Source organism: Macrobrachium rosenbergii, chromosome 40 (genome assembly GCF_040412425.1).
Source record: "Macrobrachium rosenbergii isolate ZJJX-2024 chromosome 40, ASM4041242v1, whole genome shotgun sequence".
NCBI classification, from domain to species: domain Eukaryota; kingdom Metazoa; phylum Arthropoda; class Malacostraca; order Decapoda; family Palaemonidae; genus Macrobrachium; species Macrobrachium rosenbergii.
In genome coordinates this window covers 13419738-13435165 of record NC_089780.1, presented here as the reverse complement: position 1 = coordinate 13435165, position 15428 = coordinate 13419738, and the positions used below count along the sequence as shown (strand labels likewise).

The 15428-nt window shown below is 35.7% G+C and overlaps 1 protein-coding gene across 1 annotated transcript in view; it reads right to left on the bottom strand.

The window, feature by feature from the left end:
* LOC136826322 (fibrocystin-L-like) overlaps window positions 1-15428 on the bottom strand; it is a 113056-nt gene that overhangs the window by 97105 nt on the left and 523 nt on the right. Inside the window, exons 2-5 of the mRNA XM_067083572.1 lie at window positions 5551-5604; window positions 4931-5014; window positions 3631-3766; window positions 876-963 (exon numbers count right to left, since the gene is read on the bottom strand). Coding sequence (XP_066939673.1) covers window positions 876-963; window positions 3631-3766; window positions 4931-5014; window positions 5551-5590 — 348 coding nt within the window. The 5' untranslated portion in view covers window positions 5591-5604. The remainder of the gene's footprint in view (window positions 1-875; window positions 964-3630; window positions 3767-4930; window positions 5015-5550; window positions 5605-15428) is intronic.

Sequence of the window (15428 nt, the reverse complement as noted above, 5' to 3'; positions counted from 1 at the left end):
TTATTGAGTCTTACATCAAAAAAACCTTCAAATTATGATTATTCTGCCATTTTGGGGCCATATTTCTTCCGTCGGATCGGCGACGACGCGTCAAACCCCGAACATGCGTCGTAAGCCAGGAAATAATTTCTGATGAATATATTTGAAAAGCGTCGTAACCTCGGAACGTCGTAAGCCGGAACCGTCGTAAACCGGGGACTGCCTGTATTAGGCACCTATATTCAATCATATCACTTACCAATACTACTCCTACTACTGCTATGGTTCCAAGTGTATCATCCCTTGTCAATAGTTTCAAAAGGACAGAGCGATTTCACAATTCCAAGGCGCGAAACATCCTCTTACATACATTCATCCTTATGAAACACTAAAGCCAATGATTACTCTTATTTATTTAAATCTACCTGAATCTATGAAAACTATGGCTTAGCCAAAACTTTTCTTCAACGACACTAACGTACTACAGTAGCCCCCCACCTCAACAGACCCTTTGGGGGTCTGGCCTTTCTGATATGTAAAGAAACTATGTTATACAGAAATAATGTTATAGCCTGCACTCGAATGTTTTCTTCATATCTAATAACAGTTTACAGCATTTCCACATAGTTTCTGACCTAAGCTAAGCTGTATTTTACTCTTAACATTCAATTCAAAAGCTATATCTTCAAGGTATGTCACATCTCGAAGGGTAGCACAGAGAAAAATAATCATAATATGGTAACTGATAGGTGCAAAAATTCCGCAACACTGGGGTCCGTTAAGTTGAGGTGATACTTAGAAACATCACTACTCACTACTTTTACTATTACTACTACTATTACTAATACTACGACTAACTTCCTTTATTATTTTACAACAAGGGAAAAAGTACGTACCTCCACTTTTTTATTGGGTCCCACTGGAATCCCGTCCGCAAACACTTTGACTTCGTAGGTCAACGGGGCTTTTCTGTTTTCGCGACGCCTGTGAAGAAGTTCGATCTTTTTTTTTCATTCAGCATGCAATAACCAACTTACATAAACGTATACGTTCATGATAAAATTGTTTTAAATTTAGTATGTACTTATGCATTTATCATTATTTTTATTCCCCCTATTTATTTCCTGTTTAATTATCATTTATAATTTATAAAATTTGCAGAAGCCATCTCATAGCATCATATATATATATATATATATCATATATATATATATATATATATATATATATATATATATATAATATATATAATATATATAATATATATATATATATATATATATATATATATATATATATATATATATATATATATATATATATATATATATATATATATATATATATATATATATACATATACATAAAAGTATACGTTCATGGTAAAAATGTTTTAAATTTAGTATGTACGTATGCATTTATCATTATTTTTATTCCCCCTATTTATTTCCTGTTTAATCATCATTTCGAGTTAAAGACATTCATTTCCTTGTCATACTTAGCATGACGAATACTGCAATGCGAATTCAACTAACGTAGGATGGTTGTTTCTTTATATATTGCATATTAAAGCATATAGCAGATAAATGCATAAAACATATAAACATCCACATTGCTATATTATCATTGGCTGGTATTATGAACTGTTGCATATAGATATATATATATATATATATATATATATATATATATATATATATATATATATATATATATATATATATGTGTATATGTATATGTATGTGTATATATATATATATATATATATATATATATATATATATATATATATATATATATATATATATATATATATATATATATGCAATAGTTCATAATACCAGCCAATGATAATATAGCAATGTGGATGTTTATATATTTTATGCATTTACCTGCAATATATTTTAATGTGCAGTATGTAAAGAAACATTTTGCAATACCATCCTATGTTAGTTGAATTCGCATTACAATATTCTTCATGCTAAGTATGACAAGGAAATGAATGTCTTTAACTCGAAATGATAATTAAACAGGAAATAAATACGGGGAATAAAAATAATGACAAATGCATATGTACATAATAAATTTAAAACATTTTTACCATGAATGTATACTTTTATGTATATATATATATATATATATATATATATATATATATATATATATATATATATATATATATATATATATATAATGATGCTATGAGATGGCTTCTACAGATTTCATAAATTATATTAAACAGATTTACAGATAATGATGGGAACACCAAGCCAGATTTTGATAGAATCAACATTTTTAACACAAAAGTACTATTGTCAATTTAATTACTGGATGCATGGGAGCCTTATGCCCACGGTGCAAGAGAAGTTGATCATGTGACAAAATTATGAAAGCAATCAATTTAATTGTACAAAGAAGTATTATCAAGATCAAAACAATATCACTGTGAGCATTAACAATATGACACCATTATATGGAGTAACATAAACAAATATATGAACGCAAATACTTTTTCATAACGCCCCATTGTGACCAAAAAGCCACTTTTAAATAAAATGAAGAAGCACAAACATGTAACACACCTGTCTATAATTCATTTGCATAATTTAGGTTAGCTGTTACTTGATATTTACAGGACTGGCATGCATACCTCATATGCTTGCAAGCATTCGTACCAATATTTATGTATACGAATACGCTGTCTATACATATAAGACAGTGGTATTTTTTGCTTCTCTTAAGAGGACATATGTACCAGCAAGGAACAGCAAAGGGCAACCCAACTGGTCTTGCCTTTTCACATATCTATATGGGAACGACTAAACTCACAATTTGCTGCAGGTGTAACGAATGGAATGTTGGTAAGAGTGAGAGGCGTATCCATGAATTTTGCTAGGTAACCAATTGGTTCTTAGCCACGTAAAAGTAAATCTAATCCTTCGGGCCAGCCCTAGGAGAGCTGTTTATCAGCTCAGTGGTCTGGTTAAACTAAGATATACTTAACTTAACTTTGTAGGAAATGTAATGGCAATGATGACGGACTGAATTTTATTCAAGATGAGAGTGAGAGACGTATCCATGAAAAAAAAGTATACCTTAGTTTAACCAGACCACTGAGCTGATTAACAGCTCTCCTAGGGCTGGCCCGAAGGATTAGACTTATTTCACGTGGCTAAGAACCAACTGGTTACCTAGCAACGGAACCTACAGCTTATTGCGGAATCCGAACCACATTATACCGAGAAATGAATTTCTGTCACCAGAAATAAATTCCTCTAATTCTTCATTGGCCAGCCGGAGAATCGAACGCGGGCCTAGGAGAGTGCTAGTCGAGTACGACATCGACCCATCCAATGAGGAACTGACGTATCCATGAATTGTAGGCAATATAATGGCAAAGATGATGGATCAAATGTTATTTTTAAAAATCTCCTGAAGGTGTTGCCTTCTTTGAGGTCATGGTCAAATGTCCAATACATAAAACGCAAAACAATGACCCATGTTTAGAAAGAGGGAGTACATACCCTATCGATACTAAAATATACTACTGCCTTAAATCCCCATTTCTAAATGATATCAGAATACAGAAGATTCCTATTTTTAACATCTTTTTATTTTTTCTTTTTCTTAACAAATACACCAGCCCCTTACCTAAGAGCACAAACGATCCTCTCAGTATTGGTTAGGTAGTTGATGACGTCACAAGGAATCGTGTCGGCTTCGTTCACCAGCGTTACCACGTTGCCCAAATCAGCGTCGAAGTGGCTGAATTGATCTTTGCTGAAGCCTGTAAGAATTACGCAATTTTAGTAAGGCGGTTTAAGACGAGTTTCAGAGGACGTGGATCTGAAAATGATTACAATGAGAAAGTACGAAACTTATTCGACTTCCTCTGTAAGGATGTGTGTATGTAAATGTATGTACGTGTGAAAAATTATTGAAATAACAAGGAAGACGTGTTTACCAACAAGATTATGGACATGACAGTTGTATGGTACTGTAATAAAACATCAGTAGTAGTGCTTAGTTCCCCCAGTTTTCTGTATTTTATTATTATTATTAATTATTATTATTATTATTATTATTATTATTATTATTATTATTATTCAGTAGACGAAACTTATTCATAAGGAACAAGCCCACACGGGCCACTGGCTTGAAATTCAAGCTTTCAAAGAATATTAAGGTGTTCATTAGGAAGAAGTAACAGGAAGTGAAGGGAAATGCAGAAAGAAGAGATATCACTTTCTTGTAAAAATAAAGAAAAAGTAAATTAATAAATTAATAAATAGATATAAAAATGTATTAAAATGCAGGAGAACAGTATTCGGATAGTAATGCCTTACATTATATGGGGTTCCTTTTGCGCTTCTGAAGAACTGGTAAGGTTAATAAATTAGGAAAGTCGATAAATTAGGAAAGTGTCAATAAATTAGGAAAGTGTCAATGGTGGCTCTAGCCAAGCCAGTTGCCTCCCAGTATCTTTGATCGTATTATCTCAAGCTTTTGAACACCTGTTTCCTAAGCACTTGAATGCCTATGTTGAAAGGGATCATCTGTTCTCTAGTTCGCAGTTTGGTTTTTGCAAGTTAAACCATAAAAAACTACTGTACAAACTCTTTATTCGCTTTAAATCTATTTGGGAGCAAACAAAGACATTAAATTCAAAGGCGTACGGGGCCCTTCTCAAATGAGGGGGGGCTGAATTCCCTCTGCCCGAAATATATTTTGCTTGTAAATTCAAGCAATTATATATATAGCCCTGCTACACTGGCTACTCTGCCCGAAAAATTTGTTTGTCCAAATCTTTGAGGGGGGGCTGCAGCCCCACCAGCCCCCCTGGCTCGTGCCTGTGCTCAACAGAAAAATATAATTTAACCATAGGACAGCATATGGCATTTTGTTACTCTTCTCAAGTTTAGACATTAAAAAGAAAATTATTTATAGTCACCTTTGCCGTGTATGTACAAGGTCTGACCTCCGCCCTCTCCTAGCCAATAGGGGCTCACTCTTTCTACCTGGCTGCTGGCGAGCCCTGCCAAAAGATAAATTGGGCTTAACATGCAAATTATAATATTAATAACAAGCAAAATGTCATAATCACGATAATAATGGACGGTAAGTCTGCTTTATGCTGAATTCTTACGCAGGTCAATACAATAAATGACAAAGATTTGTTTACTTTTCATCTTAAAGTAAAAATGCAAATTTCTATCAATTGAAAGGCAAGGGCACTATATATATATTATATATATATATATATAAATACCCACTAGGCCATAGGTCTTTCCATTGCCTTCCATACAAGCCATTGCCTTCCAATTGAAAGACCTGGGTTCGATCCTGATGTGAGTCAGAAATTTATTTCTGTTCCGCAGGTGATTGTGTGTCGATTATTTCTATATATATACACACACACATACTATATATATATATATATATATATATATATATATATATATATATATATATATATACTATATACTGTATTAAACGCTTGACTAATACTAGAATATTCTGTTCCACTGTGAACTTAAGATAAAGAAACACTCACACGAAAATAGCACTTACCAAAGAGCGGGAGGCTAACCAGTGCTATCAACAGCAACATCTTGGTGGTCCGGCCTGTAAGTATAATAAAAAGAAAGTATGAACATTCATCAAGAATCAATTCATCACTCAACTGCTGAATCCTAGCGCGGAAAACTGGATGTACGTAATCAGTGACTGTCTCTCAATTTTGCGGACGATGTAATCACTGATGCGCTTACTTTACTTTCCTACTGCAGATAATTGAATATAAAATGTAATCTCTCCCAGGGGGGAAATGCTCAACATTCCTGCAATTAATTTCCGGGACGCTGAAAGCTGCTGTTGCAGCAGCAGCAGCAGCAGCTGTGAGGGACAGATCAGCAGACAGCACTGACACAGTGGAAACAGCATTGACACAGTGGAAACAGCATTGACACAGTGGAAACAGCATTGACACAGTGGAAACAGCATTGACACAGTGGCAAATCTTTCAGAGAAATAGATACGTTTCCAATAGTTCTCGTTCTTCACTCGTTATGATGCAAGATTTTAAAGTGATATTGCGATATTTATGTTGGGAAATATGCATGTGTATATATATGCATACAAACATGCGTATATACATACATACACACAAACACACACTATATATGCATATATATACATATAAAAATATATATATATATACATGTATATACGTAATGTGTATAAATATAGCATATTTTTAAACATTATTCTCTTTTTCAGAGACATTCAGAGATTCATGAGATTCCATGAATGGGAAAAATGGCTTTCGATTTATCAGTTAAAACACTAATACTGAAATATACAGAGAAAATTTCTCATACTGTATTCATTTACTTTTTAGCTTTCTGTAAAAGAAAACTATTGTGCCGACTCTCTGTCCGTCCGCTCTTTATACTGTCCGCACTTTTTCTGTCCGCCCTCAGATCTACAAAACTACAGGGGCTAGAGGGCTGCAAATTGGTATGCTGATCATCCACCCTCCAATTATCAAACATACCAAATTGCAGCCATCTACCCTTAGCAGTTTTTTTTTTATTTAAGGTTAAAGTTAGCCATAATCGTGCGTCTGGCAACGATATAAGTTAAGTATACCTTAGTTTTACCAGACCACTGAGCGGATTAACAGCTCTCCTAGGGCTGGCCCGAAGGATTAGACTTATTTTACGTGGCTAAGAACCAATTGGTTACTTAGCATCGGGACCTACAGCTTTTTGTGGAATCCGAACCACATTATAGCGAGAAATGAATTTCTATCACCAGAAATAAATTCCTCTAACTCTTCATCAGATATAGGCTACGCCACCACCGGGTCGTTGTTAAAGTTTCGCGGGCCGCGGCTCACACAGCATTATACCGAGACCACCAAAAGATAGATCTACTTTCGGCGGCCTCGATTATACGCTGTACAGAAAAATCGATTGCGCCGAAGAAACTTCGACGCATTTTTTACTTGTTTCCAAGTGTTTTGTCTCAAGTCAACAATAACAGATAGATAGTTATAAATATCGACAAGGGCTGCAATAGTTTGCATCTCCTCAAATGCTATTTGGAGAGATTTCAAGGCGACTGAGCAGGTTATCCCGATGCGTCGGGTAGACAAGTGATCTGATCATGAAAAAAGGATTAATTCAAGTTTCCTTCACCGCTGAATTGAATGTAGAACTTAGGCCAAAGGCCAAGCACTGGGACCTATGAGGTCATTCAGCACTGAAACGCAAATCGATAGGAAAAAGGTTTGAAAGGCGTCACAGGAGGAGAGCCTTGCAGCTGCACTATTGTTAAGAGAGGAAAGTAAGAAGAAAGAAAGAGAATATGAACGGAGGTACAGTAAATGCATAGCGTGATGTATCCCTGCTTCCTAACTTCCAGCGATGGATGAAGGGAAACCTAAAAGTTTGTTTACGGAGGTATTAGGAAACACAAGTATTTTACGCCAAACGGAACTTTTCAACATTCGCAAAAATATATCAAAATTCAGACAATTATGTTTTTTTCCATTAAAATCATACGCTATACTTCTGGAAACATGTTTTAATCTTTAAAATCCTGCGTATTTTATCGATTTTTTTTATTTTTTTATTTACTTACATTATTTCTTTTTATTTTTTTAATATTTTGTATTTATTATTATTTTATTTACTTTTATTTATTACTTTTTTTTATTTAAATAGCGGGAAATATTCTTATGACAGCATTCCGGGAAAGAATTCGGTATTCTACGCCGCCATATCTCTAACCGGTCAACAATATATTTACCACTGGCATTTTCCGACCTCCAGAAAAAAAGAACGTGAAACATCAGCCCGGGAACAGCAAAAAAAAAAAAAAAAAAATTAATATTAATAACGATTTTTTTTTTTTGGTATAAATGACACCAGTGTCGTCTTGCGTACAACTCAACAGGACACTCACAATGGAATGGAAGATTCCCTACCCCTCTCGCAACGCGAAAAAGTTAAAGTCCTACTTCTACACAAAGACCATACAGCAAAAAAAAAAAACAGAGTACAGTCTTTCGTTACAACCTCGACAACAGACTCACTTCCACGACCACGGCCAACACAGACACCCTCTCACCTGTGGTGCAGACCTGCTACTGAGAAGGATTCTACAGTAGTCGTCAGTTGTGTAAGTGTTCTATGACGGCCAGTTTCAGCTGCTGTGCTGGGGGGGCAGATGTTCCCAAATCACACAACGTTACACAAAGATAATTCAGATAATTCCCATATTTCGCCCAGAGGGGTACTCTGCGCTAAGCGCACGTGTACGACTGGGGGTGAGGGGTTAAGTGGGCTGGGGGCTGAGGGTTGGGGGCAGGGGCTGGGAGCTGGGGGAAGGTTAATGATGATTTGTGAAGGACTGTGTTTACTGAAGGACCGCGCTGTACGAGTATATACATCAGAATGCTGACACACACACCTTTTGGGATTATGGAAGTGGTACAACCCTAAATGCTATATCGGTTATCCGCAACCCGGCCCCCCATCCCCCAAAAAAAATAAAACTTTCAGAAGTAAACGAAAATCAAGATTTTATAAAGACATACACTTACTGATATTCCAAGACAATGATACATTTCATTAAACACTCGTTTTCTTAATTGTCAAGCATTTCTATGATAGATTTATAGATTTAGGCATAAATACCAAGCACTGGGGCATCTAAGGCCATTCAGCGCTGAAACGGACATTGACAGTGAAAAAGTTTGAAAGGTGTAACAGGAGGAAAACCTCGCAGTGACATTTTCTTATAATAAGTCTCGGCATTGCCTCATTTCCCAACAACATTTCCAAAGAGAAATTTAACTAAAAAATCAATCACGCTCTCTGTTACAGAACCTCACTTCTATTACGGCTTTGGATTATATGCATTATAGCCAATGATCGGGGAATGGCACGGAATTGAATAAAATATAGAATTTAGGCTAAAGGCCAGCCAAGCGCTAGGGCCTACGAGGTCATTCAGCACTGAAGGGGCAACTGAGAGTAGAAAAGTCTGAAAAGTTGCACTACGAAACAATCTTGTTACGAAAGGGGGAAAAGATGAAAGAAAGGGAATATGAACGGAGTTACAGTAAGAGAAATGAAAGGGGTCGCAGCTAGGGCCAAGGTACGCCACCACCCTTAAATAATGCCCACAGTGCACCAAGTGAGGCGCACTGACGGCACTACTGTCTCCTGCGGGGGTTGACCATAATGTCTAGCGTAAATTTCAGCTAAAACCTATTTTTTTTATTAATGTGATTTCTAGGAAAGGTTTGAAACAACTTCAGGGTTAGAAATAAACTCTTACCTTCGTGAACCTTTTCCGCTGACATTAGAAATATCTTAAACCAATGTGAGATTAACCCATAATGGCAGTTTGTCGAAGCTATTAAGTACTCAACGGTGGCCAGTCTTTTTTTTTTTTTTTCTCCTTTTAATCACATTTGTCACTTCTCTTTCGTTCCGTTACGCCGTAAGTTATTAAAGTTCTTGCTTTGTAACCTCATTTGACATTTAACTTTTTTTTTTTGTACAGGACGCATATTCCCCAACCATATTATGGTTCGGCCAGACGAGTGAGAGCGGCCGGGCGCTCAGTCTTTTGTTTGTTTTTACGGTAATCGCCAACGGGCTTGTACTAAACACGCCGCTTAGTTACAATCCAGTATACTCTGGTCGTGGTAAACATATTGACATTATTTTCAAGAAGATTCTATGGTTAGTTTTTAAGATATGGCGTCCCTTTTTTTTTTTTTTTGGGAAGTCCTAAACCATAATACGAGACAACCAGCGTCTGTAGGAAAGGCCACTTCAACGAAGTCAAAAGGAGATGCACGGTACTCAACGGAAACATACACACACAAAACAATATATAAAATATATATATATATATATAATATATATATATATATATATATATATATATATATATATATATATATATATATATATATATAGGTATATACACTGTAATCATTCACGAATACTTAAGAAAATCATCAACACCTGAATCCTACACAGAACCAGTTATTTTCGGCCCGGGATCACACTCTGCCGTAAGTGGCGTTCGCCTGGTCCAGCGAATGATGTAAGTGATATTTTATGACAACTTAATGAGCAGGTATGGACCCTATACAATGATATCCACTTACGGGAATACAGGGCGCGTTATCTACCTCTCCGATTTCAGAACTCGATAATGAGGAGTGTATTTCTAATTTCCCTTTATATTCTAACTCCTCTCTCTGTTTATCATTATCCCATTGTGTACTTGTCATTTCCAGCTCCGTTAATTGCCTACTTGTAATCAATGAAACCCATCAGAAGGGGATTATTAAATGTCATGCACTGCTGCGTATCTTGATATATATTTGATCTATGCAACTTCTACCTTTTCTAAAACCAGCTTGTTCGTTTATAAGCTTTTTATCCATATCTTTCTACAGTCTCTCGAGAATAAGCACACTGAATATTTTCGTTATATAACCATCAAAAGTGCGATGCCTTTATGGTTACCATATTCAGTCTGGTAAGCTTATTTTTTTTTTTTTTTGGTACCTTTGCTATAACTTCCTGTTACCAATCATCATCAGGCTTTGTTTCCTAATTCGAAATTCTGCAGAACAGTCTAGTTAGTACAAAAGGTATCGTTTCAGTGTTCACAAACGTCTATCTGCAGTGGTTCCGTCATAACCTTAACAGTTTCTTTATTAATAATACCGCCTCGAAAATTTATTCCATTTCCTTTATTAATGATCACATCTCAAAAAATGAATTCATTTTCTTCATTTATGATCCCACCTCAAAATCTGAATTAATTTTCATTGAAATCACACCTCAAAAAATGAATTAATTTTATTTATGATCCCACCTCAAAACCTGAACCCATTTAATTTTTTATCCTACCTCGAAAACTGAATTCATTTTCTCTATTAATGATCCCGTCTCAAAGACTGAATTCAATCATAAGTACATTCAGGTCCTTTTCAGCTCCTTGTATATCGATTATATAATCGCCTCGATCTCTTATTCATGACATCACAAAAAAGTACCACACAAAGTGTTCCTTCTTCATCTCCTGCTGTTATTGCTGATTCATCTCTCCCATTTTTACAGGTGTTTTTCCTCTTCTCTTCACCAATAGATACTTGATTATGAATTCTGTGGTCTATCTTAGCGCCAATGCCACTCTCTGAACGGAATATCGAGTTTTGGCCCAAGGCCAAGGGTGGGACCTATGAGGTCATTCGGCGCTGAAACGGAACTTGACAGTCGAAAGATTTGAAAGGTTTAACAGGAGGAAAACCTCGCAGTTGCACTATAAAACAATTGTTAGGAGAGGGCTGGAGGAAAGAGAATATGAACGGAGGTAAAGTAAAAGGAATGAAAGGGGTTGCACAGCTAGGGGACGAAGGGACACTGCAAAAAATGTTAAGTAATGCCTACAGTGCACCGCATGAGGCGCACTGACGGCACTATCCCCCTACGGGGTCTACTCTTTAAATATATAGCTTTTGTCAACACCATCAGACTGTTGGTCTCTCTTTATCTCTTCATTTAGCTTCACTATCCATGCATACGTACTTCTGATATTCTACTCTGCGTTCTTTATCTCCTCTCTGGAATATGTACACACGTATATTATGCTACTGTTTATACTCTACTGTACCCTAAACCTTATTCAGTATCCAAGATCTCTAATTTGTTACCACATAACCCAGTACAGTGCTTCTTTATAGAGACGACTGATATAGATACTTGATGTCAAACCCATTATGCATTGTCTTTAATATGGTTTATGGAAGTCGAGTTATGCATTGTTTCTAATATAGTTTACAGAAGTCCAATTACGAATTGTCTCTAAAATAGTTTATAGAAATTCAATTACGAATTGTCTCTAATACAGTTTATAGAGGTTCAATTATGCATTGTCTCTAATATAGTTTACAGAAGTTCAATTATGCATTGTCTCTAATATAGGTTATAGAAGTTCAATTATGCATTGTCTCTAATATGGTTTATAGAAGTCCAGGTCTTTTCAACATTCAACGACAAAATCATATATATAATACATCTTACCCCCACATGGATTCGAGCCTGGCCGGGGCAGAAGCACGGCCAATTATAAACCCCCTTGGGTGTAAGTTATTCGCCAGTTATATAGGAAATTCGATATCAACTGGTTTTTGCGGCTTCATACTGCTTAATATCTGTGAGTATACAAAGGTCTCACGTGTATAACTGACATATCTTCATATTTAGCGGAGATGGGTTGCTGTCGGTTCTAAGTTCAGAATCTGAATTCGAAAGAAATATGTACAGTCGAGTGAATGCTAATTTACAAATCACTCGACAGCCAAGTGGTCAAGTTGATCCCCAATCACTGTATCTCTACCTAAGGCCCATTATCTGCATGTTTATTTAGCTGCCTGTTTAAAGTGTGTATACATATATATATAATATACATACATATATATACACATATATACGTGCACATATATGAATTATATATATGTGTAAAAGTTAAGTATACCTTAGTTTAACTAGACCACCGAGCTGATTAACAGCTCTCCTAGGGCTGACCCGAGGATCTGACTTATTTTACGTGGCTAAGAACCAATTGCTTACCTAGCAACGGGACCTACAGCTTATTGTGGGATCCGAACCACACTGTACCGAGAAATGAATTTCTATCAACAGAAATAAATTCCTCTAATTCTTCACTGCCCGGCCGGAGACTCGAATGCGGGCCCAGCTAAGTGCTGGGCGAGAACTATACCGACCCATCCAACGAGGAACTATATATATATATATATATATATATATATATATATATATATATATATATATATATATATATATATGTGTGTGTGTGTGTGTGTATATATATTTATATATTATAAAAACATATATATATATATATATATGTGTGTTCTATATAACTGCTTTTCCAACTAGTACTGCTGCTTAGCTCCCAATAATAACTATAAAGGCTAAATATCCCCGTACAAATTACTACAGTGGGCAATAATCATTACTAAGCGATACCTTAACTGGAACGTGCGTCATATTCCAAGGATATTACTTAATGTATGTAGGGGAGGGGAGGGGGTTCCAAAGACGGAAGGGGGAGGAGAAGTAGGGGAGGGGGAGGGGGTTCCAAAGACGGAAGGGGGGGAGAAGCTGAAGTGTAATTAATTACTCCGGAGCAGCTGTTTCATTATATAAAAGAATCCTGCCGCGACAGTTTCTATGCGTTCGCAAGGAGAAATACTCCTTTATTAAAATGGCAAGATGTTATTACCTTATTGAAATGGCATGAAATATTGAAATGGGAAGAAATATTCATTAAAATGGCAAAAAAATATTCCTTATTGAAGTGGCATGAAATATTCCTTTGGTAAAATAGGAAGAAATATTCCTTTATTTAAGTGGCAAGAAATATTACCTTATTGAAATGGCATGAAATATTCCTATAGTAAAATGGGAAGAAATATTCCTTTATTAAAATGGCAAAAAATATTCCTTATTGAAGTGGCATGAAATATTCCTTTGGTAAAATAGGAAGAAATATTCCTTTATTTAAGTGGCAAGAAATATTACCTTATTGAAATGGCATGAGATATTCCTAAAGTAAAATGGAAAGAAATATTCCTTTATTAAAATGGCAAAAAATATTCCTTATTGAAGTGGCATGAAATATTCCTTTGGTAAAATAGGAAGAAATATTCCTTTATTTAAGTGGCAAGAAATATTACCTTATTGAAATGGCATGAGATATTCCTAAAGTAAAATGGGAAGAAATATTCCTTTATTAAAATGGCAAGAAATATTACCTTATTGAAATGGCATGAAATATTCCTATAGTAATATGGGAAAAAATATTCCTTTATTAAAATGGCTGGAAATATTCCTTTACTGTAATGGCAAGAAATATTCCTTTATTGAAATGGCAAGAAATATTCAATGATGAAAATGAATTCGCACGGTACGAAACTCAGCGAACACAAAGAGATAAAAATACACAGCTAAAGCAAACTAAACGAGAGAGGTCGTTACGATGACATCAATCGTAACGCCAACATTCCAATTTCCGATTCTTGAACAAAGAACGGACCGGTATCATTCCGGTTCCTAAGAGCGATGGTCCTCGTTACCGTAGATACCGCGCGACATGCTGACGTAAGCCACTTCTCGCTATTCACACGAATAATTCCTCTTCATTCGAGTCTCAATGTCACTCAGCTGTGTAGCTTTGTCCGCACGATATCGCAAAAATGGCTGGAATCTCGCTGTAATGTATATAGAGGCCATTAGACAATGGCGTACTTCATCGACACAGCTGTGGTGACCAGTGCCGAATATGGGAAGATGATGAATATTTTTAACGATAACTGACCCTTGATATATATATATATATATATATATATATATATATATATATATATATATATATATATATATATATATATATATATATATATATATATATATTAAATATTAAAGTCCTTCTATATATTCTGCAGGCTTCATAGGGCAGGCGCTGATCTCCTGTTTCTCAGGCTGACAGCAAGTCGGGGGACAGGCCCCAAATGCCTAGGACACGTGGCAAGAGAGTGAGGTTTGAAAGGTGTAACAGGAGGAAACTTCACAGTTGCACTATGAAACAATTGTTGGGAGAGGTTGGAAAGTAAGAAAGAATATGAATGGAGGTACATAAAAAGGAATGAAAGAACCTCAAGTAATGCCTACAGTGCACCGATTGAGGCGCACTGACGGCACTCACCCTCTACGGGGTGAACGATAAAGGTCATCGACAATACAGTATATACTTGGTCCTCTAAACCGATCGTGGCAATACCAATGATGCCCAATGAAAAGAGGGTGATGTTTTAGATTCTATCCTGCGAACCTTCCCGATATTTCATACGTGATGATGTTGACGGTAATTACATATCAAAAAGATAAAAGGAAGACGCTGATATGGTGGTAGCATTTCAAATGAAGCCACACTTAATGATACATATAACGGTCACATTCCAATTTCCTTTCAAATCTTACACAAATCACCTTTCCTACAATTATTCACGGACAATGTCAATGTAAAGAAGTGGTATTTAGGCCTCCAACAAAATGTTTTCTGGGAACAGAACATTGTACAATCCGTTGTACTTCACATGATATTTTTGTACTCTCAAATGTCATGCTACAAATAACCCTGTGATACTGAAATCCTTCTATTCTGGACTGTACTTAAACTTGAAGGAAATCACATATATAATAATTTCACCTACCCTAATCAGTGTTCATCCAAGCATACTCATCAATCTTGAATTCCCTCTACTTTGACAATAACTTCACACAAACGGAATATTATATATATATATATATATATATATATATATA